The sequence below is a fragment of the Netta rufina genome (genome assembly GCF_964035555.1).
Source record: "Netta rufina genome assembly, chromosome: 10".
Lineage (NCBI taxonomy): Eukaryota > Metazoa > Chordata > Aves > Anseriformes > Anatidae > Netta > Netta rufina.
In genome coordinates, this window is record NC_140133.1 from 17,470,781 (window position 1) to 17,490,067 (window position 19,287).

A 19,287-nucleotide genomic window follows, 5' to 3' on the forward strand; every position below is an offset into this window, starting at 1 on the left:
CACCTGCCATGATATCCTGAGCACAATCAGGTTTTTTGCTTATACTGGGTGTTACTGAAGTTTGGTTGCTTGTCGCTAATGTACTTCATAGCTAATTCCTCTTGTTACTTTCATAGCATGTACTGATCTTGTTGGCTAAATAGACAAGGGTTGAGATTTGTTGTGCATTGTCCTATGTACTTTAAAAATACATTGGGACATAAATTTTTTGATATAAAATTCCTTGACAAATATATATATATATATATATATATATATATATTTTTTTTTTACTTTCCCTCCTCTTAGGTATGGACAATATGTAAGAAGCAGAATCTTTGTCTCTCAAGCCACGGGAACTGTGAATACTAGACCTGTCTTTCACCAGGAAGAGCAGTACTTTAAAGGTAGGCTGGAAAAAAATACTGTGAAAGTTCCTTTTGTGCACTACGTAGCTGTGGCTGCAGCAGGAACAGAGCAGACTTGCTTGCATACCATATGTGAGGTGGGATGATAACCATGTGAACTAGCCCCTGGACTCCCATAGAAAATGGTTTCCCTGCATGTGCTGTTGTTCATCTCTGCTTCTTTAGGCTTTTGGATTGTATAGTTTGTACTTGGCCAGTAGAGGCTGTAGTCACAGCCAGACAAATCACCAAACGTGATTCCTTCACAAAAAGTTGTGTAGCTTTCTGGCTGAGCGTTTCATGGGCAGTGTGGGTACACTCAATTAAAATCTTTGCTTTCCACTAAAGTTGAAGGAGAGAAAATCTGACAATACAGACTAAAGGATTTAATGTTATTGTAGAAGACAAAAGAAGAAAAGGAAATATATTTGGTTCCTTCATTAAGGTTGGACCAGACCCCTTTCAGGAGAGGAGCAAAAGCAGTGGGGACTGAGAAAGGAAAGTTTCTGGGTTCTGGGCAAGGAGGGGGAAGTAAGGTTTTCCTGGGAAAAAGAAATAAGGCACTACTGTGTGCATCTGACTGGCCATGTGAGATGTGCGTATAAAACTCAAACTGCTGCAAACACCTGTATGCATTGAGCATATAACTGTCTTTCTGGGCACAGCTGTGTCCATGCCTAATTTTTAGGAAGCTCCTAGACTTCTTGTGCTCTGAAAAAATCCTGCTTTAGTGTTGGTTCTCCCTTTTTCTTCTGGGGGAAGAAACCAAGAGCTAGAAATGCCTGGGGAGACACAGGGCCCTGAATGAGGGGTTGTTTCATGGCTGTTTTCATTCTGAGCTTCGTGGTTGCTGTTCTGGCTATTGTATGCATGCAGATTGATCTTTGTGTGCCCAGCTGCTGGCTGTCTATGTGGACTGGCTTTCAGTGGAAGCCAAGGTTTGCTGTTGCAATTGATGGTGGGGTGGGAAGGCAAGCAAAAGCTCTGTTCCGTGGGATTTTAAAGAAAGCTTCCATAAATGTTGTAGATATGAGATGAGAGAGTCTGTAATTTCCCTTTATGGTGGAGGTAAGGTAAAATGTACTGTTAGACTGGCTCACCTGGAGTAGGAACATGTAGGTACTGATGAGCTGCAATGTGTACTGCCTGTTGCCCAGGCAGCAGCTGAAACTGAGTTTGGGTGTATGGAAAAGAGTGGTGTAGGGTGGGTGGGAGCAGCTGGGAGGGATGGAGAACACAATCTGTGAAAACCAAAGCTTCATTGTCCCAGGAGCACTAGAACTAATGAGCTTTGCATTTCAAAGGTGGTGAGCCTTCTTCAAACCCTGTAAAATACACGCCTGGGATTTGTCGTGTTAAATCTCTACATGGGGAAAAGGCGTGTGTGGGGGAGGCAGAGAGGAACGGAGATGGCAGCATGAGAAAGTAGAGGACAGAGGCCCTTATTTGGGTGCAAGTACCAATCTGCTGTCTGCATTAGTCTGCCTGGGTTGCATATGCTCTCCTTTTCGGTCTGCACAGAAACTTGTGATAAATAGAGGTTCAGGGACTGAAGAGCATTTATTTTTATTTGCCTATTTTTGTCATTCCCTTGGCATCTTCAGATGAATGGTGGAACCAGGAGGGAAAGGCTATTCTTCTTGTGAATACAATCATTGTTTGTGTGAGGCAACCTGTCTCAAAGGCAGTTTAATGCCTGCTGACCCCTTGCAACCTACCTTCACCTTAGAAATATCACATCAGTGTAATGGCCTGCTTTTGGCAACCCTGCCAGGAACCCCATAGAGTTTTTCTATCAGAGCTGTGGACAGGCAATCTTCCATTGCTCTTTGATTAGGGTAGCTCAGAACTCCTGGTTTCTGTCCTTTCTTCTGTTTGCCATCAAGAGTTAGTGGAAGGACCAAGTGGGGAGGAGGACAAACCAATGTGAGAAGAACACTCAAGTGTTACTAGCATAAGCTAACAACTTCACCCTCATCTTTGCTGTGCCTGGCCTTCTCCATACCTTTAAGCCTTTCTTGTTTCTGTGATGGGCAGATCACAGGCTCCTCTCTACTGTGGTTGCTGCCAGATGGTTGGAGGGAGACAAGGGGCAAGACCTTGTTTACGAATACTCTGCTTCCCTGTAGTCCTGCTGCAAGTTGATTTTAGACAAATAATATCTTGTTCACAGGCTTGTGGGTGTGCAAACTGCAGATCTCCGTGGCCTGTCTTTGATTTTGCACTGATTGCCATTTCCCCTCCCAGGGGAATGGATTGTGTAACCCAGGCACTGGTCTACCCCTGGTGCAGGGCCTGGATCTATCTTGCCCCAGCACTGGGTGGAGCTGCCATTGCATGCTGGATGGCTGGCCACAATCTTTTGCCTCATTTTCTTTCCTCTAGACATAAATTACTCTTTCAGCCTTTCCTTGTTATGACAAGGGATTTTAAAATGTGCAGACTGTTCACTGGCGTCTTATTTTCCTTCACATTTTCTGTTTCCAGCCTTGTCAGTGATAGCAGCTCCAAGTTCCGTACATAAGCCTATGGGCACATGTAAGGCAGCATTCCCTTCCTGTCAAAGTCAGTGACTCCTGAAATGAGAAGGCAAAAATAAAGCCCCAAAGCATCAGTCGAGGACACTGCCCAGCCTAAAGCAGGGTGAGAGTACCTGTTTCATGTCTTGTTGGTCCACTGAAAGTTAAAACTGGCAGCAAGGACATCAAAACAGGTGTAAGAATGCTACTGCAAGACTTGCCAAGGACTCCTCTGTTCCCATCTGATGCTGGAAGCCAGAGCAGGGAAGAGACTGCAAGTGCAGCCTGTTTAATATTCTATTCTGTCCCTCTGATCTCCCCCCTACCCTGCAGAAGCAACATGTCCCATGTTTCTGCAGAGCTTGTCCTGAGCAATAGCAGCATCTGTCAGGGGTTATGGTGGCATTAGCCTCATGGAGCTGGGAGTTAGCAGTGCTTGGCAGAGTGACAGTTCTGCTGTACCTTACATAAATCTGTATCTTGCATAAATCTGTCTCTGCCTACTCTGCCAAGGTGTGTGGTCACAATTTGTCTGATTCCTCCTGCTGTCCAGAAGGCCTTTCACTTTCCTAGAAGATCTTGTTTGCTTCCTGAGGCCCCTCTCCCTTCTCTTGCCTCGTACTTCCCCACTCCATACCCTTCCCCACTTGCCCTAGAGGGAGCACATAGTGTTAAATGTGTTATTTCTAAAATAAATTCCCATCACCTGCCCCTCAGGTGTTGTGGAATGCTCCCCACATTTCCATGGAAAGAAGGAAGGTCTTGAGCCTCTTTGTGGCTTTGGTAGAAAATCACAGCAGCTGTGCCAACCAGCCCTCCACCCATCCATCACCTCCTGCTGTGGGCTGCACCTGGTCCCAGGTCCTGGTTCCTTAGGCATTAGTACTTGATGTGCTTTGGTTGTCTCTTTTATCAGCATTTTTTTTCTTTTTTTTTTTTTGGAAACTTCTAGACCCTTCTGAGGCCAGAAAGTAGCAGCAACTGTTCCAGTTCTTGGCCTTCTTCCAGTATCTAAGGAAATTCTTAGGGAAAACGTGTATTAAAGAGAACATTATGTTCCCAACTGTACTAGTGTTGCGTGGTTTCATACAAAATATCCAAAAGAAATGTTGACCTCTTGAAAGCATCTGTGCCCACCACAGGACTTGTCCTGAGCCACCCTCTCCCCGGGGCAGCTTTGGGACCTGCCAGGAGCTGTGCTGCAGTGGTGTTCAGGAGTGAGGGGAGGGTTTCTCCCATGTCACTTCACCCCTCACCCCAACAGCTTTATTGTGACAAGACTGTAATAAAGAGCTGCTGTGAGCGCTGGGGTGGAGACCAGTGCAATGATCCTGCCAGTTTGCAGGGCCAAGCTCTTAATGTGTACTCCCCAATGAAATACAGAGGCTCCAAAGGAGAGTACAGATTGTCAGGTAAACTCACTGCAACTCTCAGCATTTCCACTGAGATGGTCGTCCTTGGGTGCTGAGAATGGGGTGCTTGGGAGTAGGATACCTATCACTGTTACTTACTATTGTTGGTGTCTGGAGATGGTAAGCAGTCAAAGTAGTGTGCTTTTCCATCACAAGTTTAAGAAAATAACAACACAGTTGTGTGTTCACCCTGAGCTCTTAAAATGGAAACTTGTTTTGTCTCCTTGCCTTCTTCCTTTTGTAGGCAGAGATGTGAGCTGTAATGCTGAGTGAATGGTGTGCTTCGATGTGTATTAAATATATACAATGGCTCTTTAAAAAAAATAATTACATATGGTACGACAGGGAGAGGAAACCACTCCATTCCTGTAAATGGCCACTTAAGACGTAGCCAATAAATAAATAACTGTAATAAATAATTTTAGCATAAACAGCCCTAGCATCTTAGCATTCAGGAGGAGTAAAGCAAAGCTCCTTTCTATTGTCTGTTGAGCCGCATGGCAGCGGAGTTGCGAGCAAGCCCCTCTCTCAGGTGCGGCAAGGTGTTGCAAAAACCCTGCTGGCGTGCGGGATCCGGCCCCTGCCCGCCCCGCACCGCCCCTGCCCGCTCACAGGCGTCTGTCAGAGGAGAGAGAAAGGGAGAGACGGAGCCTTTCTTAGCGTCTCCCTCGGCTGTCGCGAACAAGTGCGGGAGGAGCGCCCGCGGAGCGAAGGCGCGGCGCAGCCCGGCCCCCCGGCACTGCCCGCCCGGCCCCGCGCCGGTGCCGGAGCCCATCCGCAGCTCCGGAGCCCTGCCTCGCCACCGGGGGCCGTGTCGTTTCAAGGCATGTGATCCCCTTCCCGAGCAGGGATGCGTTGATCCAGGCTACGGTACTTACAGCATCGTATAGCGGCGTGCCTACGGCTGCCCGGCTCTGCACCGCCCGCGCTGGAGTGAGGCTGCTCTTGGCGTTGAACTGCTGCTCGTCCTTAAGTATCCTGGAAGCTGCAAATTATCTCAAGATCACTTCAAAGGTCTCGTCAAGCAGAGGGTGATGCTAGGAGATGATTTAAAGGTGAAAATGAGAAGGTTTCCACCCCTCAAACCTTGGCCACTTTTCTGACGGCAGTGTCTGAGAGCTCAGATGTCTTTACTCTGGGAACAGGATTTGTAACAAGAGATTTTTTTTTCCTCATAATCCTGATAAAGAAGATTATTGGGAAGCTATTAAAATCCCTTATTGTGGTACAGATGGATTTTAAAAAGTGTTAGACCTTTCCAATGAACACTAATAGAGTGCTCTGCTCTTGGTTGGATTACTCAGGTAAGGAGCTTCTTTAGGATTTAAGATTCAGAAAGCAGATCTAGAACTCATCAGATCATAACGGGATGAATGCTTTCTGCTGTGTTTCTTAATAATGATAAGATGATCTGTGCATAAAACTGTGTATAAGTCTGCTGACAAAAATGCAAGACATGTTTGTAAGAAATGTTGGGGTTTGAACAAAGGTAGTTTGTAATAGTGTAGTTTCAGAAAGGTTTAAAAAAAACTAGAGACCATAAATAAATGTGGGTTAAGGAAGTCTGCTGTCCATGTGGTTTAGAAGATGATGCGTGAAGAAAGACACAGGAGAATTAAGCAGACCATAGAAGTTTGGCTTTGCTTTACTGCTTGGCTAGATTTTTAAAAGTTCAGTTTAAATAACCCGAATACCTGAAATATCTCTGAGAGTTACCTTTCTCTCTTAGCTTCTTGTATAAAAAAGTATGAGCACCAAATATGACAAAAAGGCATTAATTCTTGAAGACACAGGAAGCCTTCTGGGAGCTCCCTGATCTGAGGGGACTGAATCTATTTTGCAAGATAACTAGGTCTGAAGAGAGGAGAAGTACGCTGTACACTGGGAAGTAAATAGTCAGCAGTGAAACTAATTATATGCTGAGTAGTGCATCAGATCCTCTGAACAGAGAAAGAGCCTCATGCTGATCAAAATAATGTTTGGGTGTTTGCTATTAATTAGACTTGTCAGTTTACGTGGCTCTTTTCTGCCAGTTAGTCTTAAAGGTTCCCGAAGGCTATGTCTACTTCTTTAAAACTGGGCGAACGTATTTTTCCATGGATATATTTTATCGACACTGAGTTTTTCTCTATTAATGCTGCTAATCTTCCTTCTGCAGAAATTCCACTGATAAGTCACACAGACTTCTTTAATTTTTGTGTAAAGCATGTTTTTTCTATGTGATAGATTTAATCTTTCTAAGTCTTTCTTCCTCTGTGAAAATGATGTTCAGCTGATTGGATTATTAGATAGAAAACGACATCATGTCATTGGCTGAAGAAGGAGAGTGCCTGAAGTTTGATTAATTTAGCAATATGAAATGCAGCGGAAGGTGTTGTTAAGGGAACTGGACGATGTGTAGCGTAGCTGAGCCTTGCAAACCTCCAGATCCTTGCAGGCATTAAGGAAGAGCTGCTGAAGTTGAAAAGTCAGGAAAATTTAGCCAGCTAGTATGATAGTGAATACAAGTACGAAAAAACAGATCAGCTGTACTGGATGCACAAGTACATCAGCACTGAAAGACAGAAAGTGCCTTTCCCCTTTTTTCAGTAAGTTTTTCATTAAAAAATTGACATAACCTATTTTGTGAAAAAGATAAAATATTCTATAGAGTATGTATGAAAGGCAGTCTGGCCATACTCCGTTCCCTTTTGCACATGCACAGGTCGAACAAAAGGAATCTGGTTGCATCCGGGGATTAGAAAATAATTCTGAGAAACAATTACTTTGTTTAGCAGACAGCATCATGATTAAAAATTAATGCTCACGAAAGTAAAAAATAAATAAAAAATCTTTTACCTTCTGGGGAAGTATTAGTCTTCCAGTACTGGGGATGGAATATTTTTGAAATGCATCTCAGATGCCTGATAATGTTGTATCCCTATCTGCAATGTGTTTAAAGTAGTTTTGATGCTGTCTGGACATCACAGTATTTTTAGCTGGCCTTGCGATTTCCCTCCCCGCTTTTAAATTCGGCAGTGGACCAGTGTGGGAATATTTCCCAGCCTTCTGTTTATATTTTCTTGTGTTTTTTTCCCCCCAAGTCCTCAGATCATTACAGTTTCATTTTTGCCACTGAATTATTAAAGTTATCCAGGCTCCTGTGCTGGCATAGTGTTACATCAACTGTCCTTTTTGGGCATGACCTTTGTTGTATGACAATTGCATCCCATGGAGGAAAAACTGACCAGGTAAAAAAAAAGATGTTTAACAAAAGGAGTAGAAAAATAACAATACTGTTGTAATGGAAACTGACTATTCTGTGTGCTACAAGGTGATGGATAATAACGTCTATCTAATATTTTGTTTAGAGAATGGCAGTGGTCTCTGCAATGTCCTGGGTCCTGTATTTGTGGATAAGTGCCTGTGCAATGCTGCTCTGTCAGGGGTCCCTCCATCACACTTTCCAGCAGCATCACCTGCACAGACCAGGTAGGACTGATATCAGCTGTGGGATGCTGTAAGATTACAGGCTCTCCACCATGCTCATGTCTGTCTTTATAAATGACTGACTAATCATAAAATCCATTTTATCATTTAACTTATATCCATTTTCTGCCTTTATGTTGCAGAGCATCCTTTTTGGTCTAACATGTTGCGCTTTGCCAATATTATGTTGTAATATTCATCCTTTAATGTTGTCTTCTAATAACCTCCCAACATGGGAATCCCATTCTGGATAACAGTTTAGTTTCTGCCTTTGTCCTTATTTCTATTTCCCTTTTTCCCCCTTTCATGCAGTTCTGGAGTGGGTGTACAACACTGAAAGACGTAACAGCACAGTTTTGGGTAACTTTATTTGCATTATCTAACTTAAGCTGGACAGGTATTGCTTACTTGAAATGCTGTTACCACATCTCCCTCAGTCTTTAGTGTTCACTGGAGGTCAGGTGTTTGCCTTGGTGTAAATGACAATACAGTTTTTCTTAGGTTCACAAGCTTACCTCTGAAACTTGCAGACATGCAGCTCAGAGGAAAATTTGGGCGTGTCTCTCAATGGAGTTAAGCATGTGCAAGGCTTTGAGTCAGACCCTCAGGTTTGCAATGAATGCAACTCACTTTGACTGTTGTGATCCACAGAGACTGCACATCAGTTTTATTGTACTTGTGTTTTTATTAATAAATTCAATTTTTCAACTGTTAATTGTGCTTTGAAGAGGATGAGCCTTGAGAAGTTGGTATATTCTAGTGCAGTATCATCTAGTTAAAGTTAGATAGACCATGAGTTGTGTATTACAGATCTAGAACCGCAGAAAGGAGAGAGAGGTCTTAAGAGCTTTAGAAGTGGAAGATGATAAATGTTAAGTTTCAGTGACACATCACTTAATATTTGGCAGTTAATACTTGGAGTTTTTCATAATCAAATGGCATACCTTCAAAAAGAGATGTCTTTATCAACCTAATGATTCAAAGTTTTTTCCCAATTATTTCCCTTATCCAAGAGTCATAGGTCTTGCTTTCTTGGCATAGTCTTGTTTTCTTGTAATAAAATGTGTAATATAGAGAAACAAACTTAAGTCCTTGACAGAGCAGCTCCAGGTAGCTACATTAAAACATTAGATTAATGCTATTATCTTTACTAGCTTGCACTGGAAGTTTGAGTCTTTGAATGGCAATATTTTTATTTGGGACTTGCAGAGAAATGAACAAAATATTTGTTACAACACAATTGTGGGTAATGCTGCCAGTTTTTTAAGTCTGTCCCCCAGTGAAGGAAATAGGAAAAAACAGCTCAACTAAGCAGGTAGGTAAAAGGAAAATGTAATCTTGTTTTGCAAAATCAGTTGAAACAAGTGACATTATGAGAAAAAATGAGAGCTGGACAGATTCAGAGCTCTGCAACATTTGCCTAAGGTTGAAAAATCACCTCTTTTATGAAGCAAGAACAGCAAGACACTGAATGCATACCAAGTGTTAGAGAAATGTGAAAAATGACAAAATCTTTCACTCAGAGATGTGATACAGATAGAGTGAAGGTTTTACAGCTGCCTCATCACCTACTTAGGCTCGCAAGAGGGAAAGCTTGGCTGTTTCTTTCTCAGGCAGCATCTCCACACCCTACACGAATAAGATTGATGGTGTTCTGATCCCAGGCAGCCAATTTCAGTCTCTCAAGAAATAATCCACTACACTGACAGATGAGTAGAATTTGACATGATGTTCACCTCGGTTTCAGATTGTGTGGCACCTGGGAAGTAACAGTGAGCGGGCATCCTTTAGGGAAACTGCTCAAGATTTTGGGCAATTTCTGCTGTCACAACAGAAAATCAAGACTGTTTTTTATAAGGCCATGAATTTGCAGTCTGCCAACTGAATGCGAAAGGTTGTACATAAAAGGGATGGAAATATGTTAACTAGCAAACTGAGTGATTTTAATGTATTCAACTGCAGTCCCTGAGCACACCCTATTTTTCATATTTATAATATTAGGAATGCGTCATTTACTTTTAGTTAGTCACTGTGTAAGTAAGATTAAAATGTTCAGCCAAATAAAAGTGAATAAAAAATGGATGCAGATGAACCAGTACATAATTTCAGTAATTTAATATTTGGTATATGAAATTTCAACTTATTGGATCGTGGCAAATGTAACTGTAATCAATAGCATGCTCAGCATACCTTTTCCCTCAGTTCGTGATATTCCATAGATAACGAGAAGCTCTAAAATAAGGGCAATTCTTAGCTGCTCAACTCCATTTTGGGGCTACCTTGGTACAACATGATTAAAAAGGCAGATTTTACCCTGTCTTGTGTTTCTCATACTTGATGAATAGAAGAGCCTCACTAAGAACAGGAAGGTGCAGGTAAAAGATAAAATCCTCACAGAGAGGATTTAGCGTAATAAACTTGAACTGAACTCAATGGATTAATGCAGTGAGTATACCCATCTGTAGTACTGCGGTTAATTCAGTTTTGAAACACTGGAAATCGAGGGTAATGTATGAGAAGATTAGTTTATTATCAGACATTTCTGAGCTTGTTCTTTTTTTCTCCTCCTGTAACTATCTTAAACAAGCATCTGAATGGGTTGAAATAGGTTTCTACACTCGGTATGCAGTCACAGAAGTTTAAATCTTCCTTTCAGTGCCATATACAGTTTTATAGTTCAGGATTTTATTCAGTTAGATGACTTGGCAGAAGGTGCGAACTTGAAAACAAATGTGATGAACCATTTTACGTGACAGCATTTGTAATTGACTGGAGGTTTATTTTCTGTGAAATGTTGGCATGAGGGCACAGATAGTAAGAGCATATTGCTTGATTTTTAAGATGGATTATTCTGTATTGTCTGTACCTGTTCATGAATTCTTTCTTGTCTTATTAACACAATGAAAAGTTTCAATGCTGCAGTTAAGTACCCTTAAGTGATGATAGCTGTTCCTTTTGACTGAGACAGGTGAGGTGGGCAGGGTAGATTTCTGAGCTTTTTCAGTAGGATCCAGAGACCTTAATGGGGAGTAAGCTAGCTGAATGCCATTACAACATGATTCCCCTTGGGTAATACGTATAGTTTTCTGCAGCTTTTTATGGATATATTTCATTTTGATGAAAATTGTTAAGCAAAGGATGTGTGATAGCATTCACAGGAAATAACTTTGTGCAAACAAATTCCATTTTTCGGAAGTATGTAATTTCTGTATGATTTAATAAGAACCAGCAATAATGAGTAGAATTCCACATTGGCTGTTTTAGGTTGTAAGAAGCTCTATGGCTGTGGAGCTGTTGAATTGGCCTGAGGATTAGAGTGGACAGGTTGTGATTTGCAGAGTTAGCTGAGTGCCTGTGATAGTTCATTGATCATCTGATTGACAGTATTGACTCTGTCCCAGAGGCAGAGTGTAGATGCTGGCATTTGGTAAGAAAATAAAATATTCAAAAAGCAGTGTTTCATTTTTCTCTAAATTAAAAATAACAACCCTCCCCTAAACTGTGCAATTCTTAGTAATTTTTCTGGCTTTGTTCTATGAATGAGGGATGTCTTGCACCCAGTGAGGACCATTAACTAGCACTGAATCACACTGGACAGCACTGGTCATGTGTTGCTTAAAAATATGGGAAAGTACACTGGAACCTGTAAATTCATGCAAAATAATTGGCTACACGTTAAGATGCTAGGCTAGTCTTGCACACAGCATAAAGATGTGAGGCAGACACAAGCAGAAACATGTACCTACTATAGCAGTGCTGACATTTGCAAATATGTTAATTAAAGATAAGTTTATTCAAAGGAGGGAAGTCATGGGCTGAATCAAGTATGGCTGGAATTGTGAGTCAGTAAATGTGAAAGTATCTTTTATTGTGACAGTAGTTAATGATGTGCCCATTAAAAATCACCTCAGTAAATGATTCTCTATACCTCATATTATGAGGAAGAAAATCGGCATCGAAGCAATTCTATGCAAGCTAACAACCAACATCAACCTAAGAGTTCTCTGAGCATCTTTCTTAGCAGACAGCATTTTGCAGAAACTTGAATTTGTGGCTGTGAGCAAAAAAATTTCTTAGTTCTGATCTTGGCCCTCCCACTGATTTTTATAGCCTTGAGGGGAAACTGCATATTTTCACATTTCAAAAGGTCTGCTATTTTCATATGTCCTGAATGCGAGGCTATCCAGTTCAAAACAGCCTGTGAAGAATGTTGGTCTGAATCTCACTCCTCAGTAAGGTGTAAATAAAATATTCTTCTGTACTTGGCAGAGCAATTAAGATTTGGAAGATGAATTCAACAGGGTTTTTGCTCTTGGTGTTGATAGAAGCAGATCTAGAACTAGGTAGTTAATACATGAGTGGGTACGCTTTCTGTGATCAGTAAGAATTATATTCTATTAGTAATTTGGTGTGAATGCAAATTGCCTTCAGTATATAGTGTCTAAAATGCTGTGCAACAACTTGGCCTGTATGCAGTAGATCAGATCGTGGACATGAAAGCTGACAACTGGAGCTTCCTGCTGTGTTAATTGAAAGGAACAAACTGATAAGCTTTAACATCTGGTTCAGATGTCATTTATGTCAGTAAATACACTTGAAGCAGCATCCTGGTTGGTTCATGATCAGAAAAACCTGCTTCCAGCTTGGCATTCCACAGGTGCTAGCTGGAAATCCTCTGCGCTCTCAGTGACTTTGTTGTACGTTTCTGGCCTTCACAGGCTGTACTTGAAACTGTGGAATCACCACCTGCAAGGTAAAGCAATCCAGCCTGGAGCTACCTACTGTGTTCCTGGTCATGCACGAAATATATCTGGATATATGTGGATGAATGTGTTTGTGTTTTGTGGAAGCAGAGAACTGATGCAATGAAGCCAACACTTCGGGACAAAGTAGGACTGCTGTCAGCCCGGTAGCGATGAGCCACCTGCAGAGCTTGTGTGATGCACTCGCTGACAGCAGCAGGCTTTATTAGAGGCGTAGCAGCCTGTGGCTTTTGAAGAATCAAACCTTCAAACAGGAGCAGACTTTAGGGCTTTAACAGTCTCTAAGATAGAGTGCAGAGGGTACGTAGCACTGCCAGGCAGCAAGCAGAGCTCGATGGAGGGCCGAAAGCAGGAGGACACCTCTCTCCTTCACCAGTGTGTAGCTCAGCTGCAGGTGGAGGAAAGCTGTCACCGGTCACAATGCTGAACGTGACACCTTGTTACTTCTGATCCAGGCAGACAAGGCAAGCTGAGGGGAGCAGGTGTTGCAGCTCAATGGGCTGTGAAGAACAGCATGGCCATGCTGTATGGTGTGCACCCAGCTGCCCGCTGTGCACAGTGTGGCTCCACAAGCTGCTGCAAGCACCGCTGTGTCTCCTTGTGCAAGAGCCCCAAGCCTAGGGTGCTTATGGTGGTATTGCAAGAGGAAGGCTGTCTCTTGCACATGCAATTTTTCTGTGCTCATGTATGGATCCCCTGCCTGTGCCATCCCAGCTCCCCTTTGGACCTCTCTGCAGGTGGCTGGGCAGGCAGGAGCAAGGCATGTTGATCTGCATGGCAGGAGCTGCTCTGGGGCAGCAGGGACCAGAAAGCCTCCCTGAATGCAGTGGCCCCAGCAGGTGCCTCCCCATCCCAGAGCAGCCCTGGGGCTGTGGTGAGGCATGGAGGGACCTCTCTGCGCTATTTGTAGCTTGCAATTGTGGTTTTAAAGACCGTGAGAATTCATACCGTGGTGGTTGAGCTCCAAGGAAGAGTTGGCACCTACAAATATAACCCCCAATGGCAATATAGGTTGCTCTGCACTGGAGTATTTGTGCTGATAATGTCAGAAACCTCCCTTTAATGATTAGCCTACTTAAGTCCAAGACTCATTTATATTTTAAAAGGCAATATCCGAGTGCATTTTCTCATAAGACAAGCGTCTTTTTCTCCCATTGTTTCATACGGTTTTATCCTATCCCTCTTACAATCTCTGGATTTCTCTTTGAATGTTTTCTTTTTCTGAGCTGCTGTGAAATCAGCCTTTGCTGTGAGCAAGATTTATTTTCCTGATGGGATTCAGCATTTTTGCTATTTCCAGATGCTCTGTATAGAGCAGTTCTCTCCAGCTAAACTTTTTTTTTTTTTTTTTTTTTTTTTTTTTTTTTTTTGCATAGTAGCAGTGCTGGAGACTTCTTTTCATTGTGCTCTAGGCAGGGTCAGCTACGACTGCAGCACAATTGGACTCTAAATTTATTATACTCAGTCAATGATGCACAGTGGGGAATTGGGGGTGTAAATTAAGCTGAATGAAGTTACAAAGCCCCATGTATGTATCTGACTCATATTTCTATGCTCTATTTAGAAGACTGTTATCTGACATTGCTCTCTTCTATGCACCTTCTGTGTAGCTTCCAGACCAGTGGTTTTCCCCTTTTCCTTTGCATGGGGTGAAGAAACCAATCTAGCTGTCCTTGGAAGGTAATGTCTTCAGTGACAGGATCATCGTTGGTATTATTTGATAATCGATAATTGTCATAGTATTCTATTGTAATCTTTATTTTCCTTTGGGGAGGGTGGGAAGTAAGTTAACTGTGGGAGGGGAGGACCTTACTAGTTCATGGATGATGTGAGTAAATCAGGATTTTTGGAATCAAGTCCTAAATGCTTGGAGTGATCTACACATCTGGCACTCTAGTGGTAGACACCCATTTTTTTTTTTTTTTTTTTTTTGTAATTCAGCACTCTTACAGCTCAGTCTGTAAAGGTACTGGGCAGGTTCTGCACTGCACAAGGTTCAGCCAAAGGGGGCACTGTACTTGTTCCAAGGCTTGGAGTTCACTTCTTCCTTGAGAAAGGCCAAGTGAAGTAAGACAAGGCCAATCTGTAGTCAGAGGTGGCCGAACTTGCTCAGTGGTGCTCTCATTGTGGTGCCTGAACTTTGAGCTATGTGTAATCCAGGAGAAGACTGCTCTGCACCAGCAGCTCCCACTGACAGTCATGCATGATGGTCTTTTTTAAGAATGATGCCTAAATGTTTCTCCTCTGAGCTTTGAGGGTTTGTTTCTATGACACACACCCTGTCACCATAAAAATAGGCAGCTAAAATGCAGATTAAATGGGAACCTTTGCTCCTTTATTATTTAGGAGAGCTGCTCATTCAGGTCAAAATTTGCATTTAATCTGCCCTCTCACATGATCCAAAAGTCCAATTGGATTAATAGTTTGGATTCTGTAGATGACAAATCTGAATCAAGAGCCTTTGTGGCAAATACACTAAATACAATGAGTAAAAATCTATTCTGCAGTTAATTTTCATGCAAGTAAAAGTTGTACTCGTGGAGGACTTGACTGGGAAGCACCTATGATCAGCATGATAAACCATTCCAGTTTATTTGGAGGTAGGGAACTGGGCATTGAAAACTTCTGATGTAAATAATGCCAGTAGGTTATATAGGTCAGCCTGAGTGCAGGCAAGAGCCTCAGGATCTTAATTGTACACACTTTGATAAAACTTTATCATCTTTTTTTTTTTTTAGTGTCCTCGTTAATGCTCTTCAAAAATGCTGTTAAGTATTTCTGGCAAGCAAAGCTTCAGTGTAATTTTACTGTATTGTTAAGGATTTATTAATTATAATCTTTTCTTGCAGAGTCTATTTATATTCGATCATGACATTAATTGGTTGCCAAAACAAACTAGAGTTAATTGTGTTTAATTAAGTGGTTGGGAGCAAGCAAGGATGGTTTATTTGGAAAATCAGTTTCATTGATTTGTATGTTTACTTTTTTTAAAGAATGTGAATAAATGAAGGGACCTTGTTGTTTAGGACCTTTTTCCTTAAATGCTGAACTGTTGTCATCAATAACAGCTGTGGCTCTGTACAGATTCACGGATGAATGTTTACATAGTACTGTATATATTTCCCTATACAAACCTGTTAAGAAGGAAATTATCTCGTTCTGAATAATTCTGAATTTAGATAAAAATTCAAAACCAAACAGAATTGAGATCAAGAAAGACTGACCTTAAAGGTAAGGTAGTGTTCAGAACTTCATCTTGAAAAATACATTTGTGAGGGGAAAAAAAAACTAGTTCAGCTTTGGCATTTGGCTGAAGGTGTTTTGTATAAGGAAGTTATAGTAAAATACACTGAAGTATGATTATAATACAATATATTGTTTTATGGCTATGATACAGTAATATATATGTTTACCCATTTAAAAATCAGCTGATTTTACTGTTCAGAAGCTTTTGAATGTTAGCCTACTTCATGTTCTAGTAGTGAAATCAGAGCAGAGTGGAGAATTCTGAAACCTTAAGGTTTTTGAGGAATTGCTTTCTGAAGCTGAAACTGTCTAATAATGTAAGGGAAAAAAAAAAAAAAGACTAGTTTGGTATCTCGCTGTCTTCCTCTTTTTCTACCTTGATATTCTTGATAAACACTTTTTAAATCAGCATAAAATTTCTCCATTATCCCAGCAGCCACCTAAAACAAGTACTCATCCTGTTAAATGAGTAAATTCTGTCTGGAAGCATATATTCAGATATGCCAACAGTGGCCCTTTTTTGAAAAGATGATGACCTCACAGACTTCAAGTCCAATGCCAACACAAACCCAGACAGGGTCTTGTGTGTTCTTCCAGTTGGTACCAGCTTTTGTTTTGGTGTGCAGCATCAGTGAACTTAAAGGAGGCCTATTTTTCCAAAAGTTGCCTTTTTTCCCAATAATCAACTCTCTCTGTCTGCTGTTCTAATAGGATGTATTTCCCTGATCTAAAATCTTGCTTAAGTCTGTAAGTTACCAGGGCTCTACTAATGATGCGCATATTACAAACTCATGAAGTTCCTCTCTTTGGCTACTTTTGGGATGCCTTTAAATTTGGGTGGCCAGTCAGCCAAAAGGCACTATTGTGCATGAAAATAGGAACTCTAGAGATGAGTTGGAGATAACAGACGTCTTTGAATGAGTTTGTAATTGCTTTCAGTGTGCCAGTGCAGGATCTGACAGAATGATTGCATCCAAGCTGGCTTCCACATCTGTAGTATAATTATTTCTGTAGTAATATTGTATTTTGTGAGGCTTTAATGACCTGGGGAAGAAAAAGATGCATTTTTAGAAACTGGCTTTCCATGGCTGAAACCTCAGCCCTTTCTCCATGAATTCAGCTGCCCAGGTGGTGTTTATTTTAAAAGTGTTTCAAGTTCTCCAACAAATAGATGACTCCTTTAGTTTTAATTTAGCTTCTCTTGGTATTTCTATTATCTTTCTGGTTGGCAGGCAAGGAAATCCAATGTGCATCAAATGAAACCATTTGTCATGGATTAGTGCATGCAAATGCCTTGATGACAGCAATAGACAAAAGCCTGCGAGTGTCTGCTAACTTCGGAAGAGAAAATTAATGAGGCCCAAACACCACAGCTAGTAATCCTGAGATGAGTTTATTAAATACCTAAGAGTAAGGCAACACTGTTTCCCTCTTTTGCCTTTGCCTTTTTATTTTAATCTTATGGGAATCTTAAGACATTAGGTGTCCCCTGCTAATTGAAAAAGTGCCCATGGGACCTCCTGACTTTTCCAAGGCTACTCAATGGCAGGACCTTTCCTCTGTCTATTAACACCCATCTGTATCCACAGCAGAGGTGGATGACGGGACTCCTGGCAAACAGATGCCCATTAGTGATGCTCCAGCATGCACATCCCAGTATGTCACAGTGCATCGTGTGCATCAGATGAACTGCCAAGTGGGATACTTCAGTGAGTCTTGTGGAGGTGAAACACATCTTCCTCAGTGTCTTGGTTGGAAATGCTCTGCATTTCCCTTATCCCTTAAGACGGAAATGAGTAACTGTTTAGTGCCAGTCTCCTCCTGTTGGTAACTCATGGAACTGAACGAGTTGACAGTGATTGTTAGATCTTTATCTCATGTTTTTATTTGTTATTCAGCTTCAGTATGATGTTGATTAGACTCTTAAGTCCTGAAAGATAAGTGTGGGCTCTGAGTTTTCTACTTAAAGGACGGTATGAGGAAATAGTGGGACAAAGTTGTAAAAAGAATTTGAAGATACCCCGACTGGGAGCAGGATGTGGATAGCAAGCATGCTGTGCACATTGTATCTCCACCCTTAGGAGAGCAACAGACTCAAATGCTGGGGATAAAAATAGGCACGAATTAAAGAGAAGGGGATTTCTGCTTTCAATGTGAGTCATTTCATGGTTTCCCCTGGTAAAAGCGTTCCTTGACTTTTTGGATTGGATTTGAATTGGCTTTGAGCTGCATGATGTTTCGTGATGATGTGCTTTATACGAGCAGCAGGGTATCAAGCGGTTCTTTTGTGCCAATTGTACTCTTCTTCTAAGGCTCAGGCTATGCAAGTCCCCCTTGAACCAAGTTCTTATGTAAATTGAATTATTTGCTAATGTTCTTGTTTTCTAATCTATCAGAGGAATAGGGGGGAATCTATAGTGTCTAGAGATGGAAACAAACTACAAAGCAGTATCAAATTTATGCTGAAGTTCTTCTGATAAGGATTATATGTCTTTAGTGGGCTGCTCCCTGCCTCTGAGAGGCTGTGCTCTTTAACAGGTGAGAAGTGATAATCCCTTAGTCCTGGCAGAATCTATGAATCAAAGTCTGTTAGGGGAAATTCATATAGAATTTAAAATGCAGTCCTGCTTTCATATGTAAATTTAACAAAATATTTTTTTCTGCATAATAAGTGTGTTGTATGCTTAGTACCTAAACTTCTGGAGGTCCTCTTGTAAGCTGTATCCTGTCTCTTTTTTAAAAAAAGACTTTATTGCCCACGTTTCACATCAGAACTAAGTAAACATGTGACCAAGATTCAGAAATGCCTTGGGGAGGGGAAGGGGGGGATTCAGTATTCTGATAGCACACACAAATCTCCAGAACACTAACATTTGCTATAAAGAGAGCAGAGGTTTACAGGGTACCCAACCAACACCTGCTTTTCTGTTCATTTTTTTTTCCTTCATCTCCAGCCATGAGAGAGTTGTGCAGCAGTTGCACAGAATTTAACATTGGATCACAGGAAGATACTGAGAGATCACCACCGTGGGTATATTTAGGGTAGTGGAGACCCAAATAATGGAGGCTTCATTGTTCTGTTCCTTGGGTGAGTTTATGGCATTTGGTGGCTGCCAAAGACACCGACCTCCCAACCTGCCCAGCTGGCAGCCAGGACAGGCATCCCATCCCTGGTGCTCCATCCTTGGCATGGCTTGGTGATCGAGTACAGGTGTTGCTGTGAGCTGGGTGATAGATCCTGGAGGCTCTTTGCTCCTTCTTCTCATGAAATCAAGTGCTTCAGTGTAGGCCAACTTCATGCTGGCTTAAACTTTCATGGTGGTTAAGCTATAATCTATCTGACTGCCCCAGCTGTGAGGTGTAAAGAGCCTTCACGTTCGCTTACTGTTACTCAATTGACAAACAAGTTGTAAAGGCGCAGTGGATTTTTTCCCTGTGTCCCTACACTCAGCTGAACCACGGGCTCAGCATGTGCAGATGGGCATTGCTGTAT

The 19,287-nt window shown here is 41.7% G+C and overlaps 1 protein-coding gene across 1 annotated transcript in view; it reads left to right on the forward strand.

The window, feature by feature from the left end:
* Window positions 1–7,670: 7,670 nt before the first annotated feature.
* Window positions 7,671–19,287, forward strand: part of TAFA1 (TAFA chemokine like family member 1) — a gene marked incomplete at both ends in the record, with an annotated part of 212,333 nt that continues 200,716 nt past the window's right edge. The window contains one exon of the mRNA XM_084292918.1: window positions 7,671–7,788. Within this exon, the coding sequence (XP_084149044.1) occupies window positions 7,671–7,788 (118 nt within the window). The remainder of the gene's footprint in view (window positions 7,789–19,287) is intronic.